This window comes from Gekko japonicus, unplaced genomic scaffold (genome assembly GCF_001447785.1).
Source record: "Gekko japonicus isolate JY-2015 unplaced genomic scaffold, Gekko_japonicus_V1.1 scaffold1850, whole genome shotgun sequence".
Taxonomy (NCBI): domain Eukaryota; kingdom Metazoa; phylum Chordata; class Lepidosauria; order Squamata; family Gekkonidae; genus Gekko; species Gekko japonicus.
Window position 1 is genome coordinate 129,912 of NW_015163658.1, and position 1,321 is coordinate 131,232.

At 63.9% G+C, this 1,321-nt stretch overlaps 1 protein-coding gene across 1 annotated transcript in view; it reads left to right on the plus strand.

The window, feature by feature from the left end:
- The first annotated feature begins 235 nt into the window (after positions 1-235).
- Positions 236-1,321, plus strand: part of CSPG5 (chondroitin sulfate proteoglycan 5) — a 44,705-nt gene continuing 43,619 nt past the window's right edge. The window contains exon 1 of the mRNA XM_015407716.1: positions 236-290. Coding sequence (XP_015263202.1) covers positions 236-290 — 55 coding nt within the window. The remainder of the gene's footprint in view (positions 291-1,321) is intronic.

The following is a 1,321-nucleotide window of genomic DNA, read 5'->3' on the forward strand; positions in this document are numbered from 1 at the left end:
ACAGCCATCCGTACAAAGCTGCCTTCTAGGGAGTCAGACCCTCAGTCCATCCAGGTCAGCATTGCCTACTCAGGCCGGCAGCCGCTCTCCAAGGTCCCAGGCCGAGCCCCTTCACAACACCTCCTGCCTGGTGCTTTTTTAACGGGAGATGCTGTGGGGGATTGAACCCGGGGCCGTCCGCATGTCAAGCAGAGGCTCTGCCACTGAGCCACGGCCGTCCCCAAGAGCATAAGACATGAAGGACACATGGAGCGCCCTTCTGCTGACTCAGACCCTTCGCGTCCACCCAGGTCAGCGCTGTCTACTCAGGCCGGCAGCTGCTCTCCAGGACCTTAGGTAGAGGTCTTCCCCATCCCCTGACCACCTGGTCCTTTTTAACGGGAGATGCTGCTGGGGATTGAACCTGGGACCTCCTGCACGCCCAGCAGAGTGTGCCACCAACCAGGGCCCGTCCCCGAGAGCACAAGACATGAAGCGGCCTTCTGCAGAATCAGAGCCTTGGTCCAACCAGGTCAGTCTCGTCTACTCGGCTTGGCAGCGGATCTCCTTCCCCACCCTGGGACTCTGGGGCAAGTGATGCTCTGTCATCTTGGTGCTTGGGGGGGGGCACAGTGGGAGGGCTTCTAGTGTCCTGGCCCCACTGCTGGACCTCCTGATGGCCCCTGGTATTTCTGGCCCCTGTGCGACCCAGAGTGTTGGACTGGATGGGCCATTGGCCTGATCCAACATTGGTGTCTCTTCTGTTCTTACCCCATCCCCTCCCGAGTGACCCGACCACCTGGCCCTCCGACCAATGCACCCCTAAACTGTGGAGTCCTGTGAGCAAAAATCCTACTTTATGAGCTGCCGGCCTTAAAGAGTTGTGAGTGGGTGATTTGGCTGCGGCATCAGTTAGTCTTCTTCATCATCATCGGGGACACTGCCTTGGAGCTGGCGAGAGGCAGCTGGCGCCCCTCCTCTCCCAGCGGGCTCCTCCCTCCGCCAAGGGGCAGGCCGGGAAGGAGCTCGGGGGCATGTGCAAAGTGCTTTTCTGGGGGGGGGCTCCTCCGGGCCCCAGCGCCGCCCCTGCAAGACGTGTCCCTCCCCCCTCTTCCCCCGCGACGTAGCAGCAGCAGGAAGAGCAGCAGCAAGAGGAGGAGCAGCAGCGGGTGTCCCCCCTCCCACCTACCCCCCAAACGGGCGTCGCCGTCGTCGGGCGTGGGGCGTGGGTCCGGGGGCGTCTCCCTCCCTCCCTCCCTCCCGCGCGCCATGCGGCGCTGGCGGGGCTGAGCCCGGCTGCGGAGGGCGGGACTCGGCGGCGCTCGGCGCCAGCGTTGCAAGA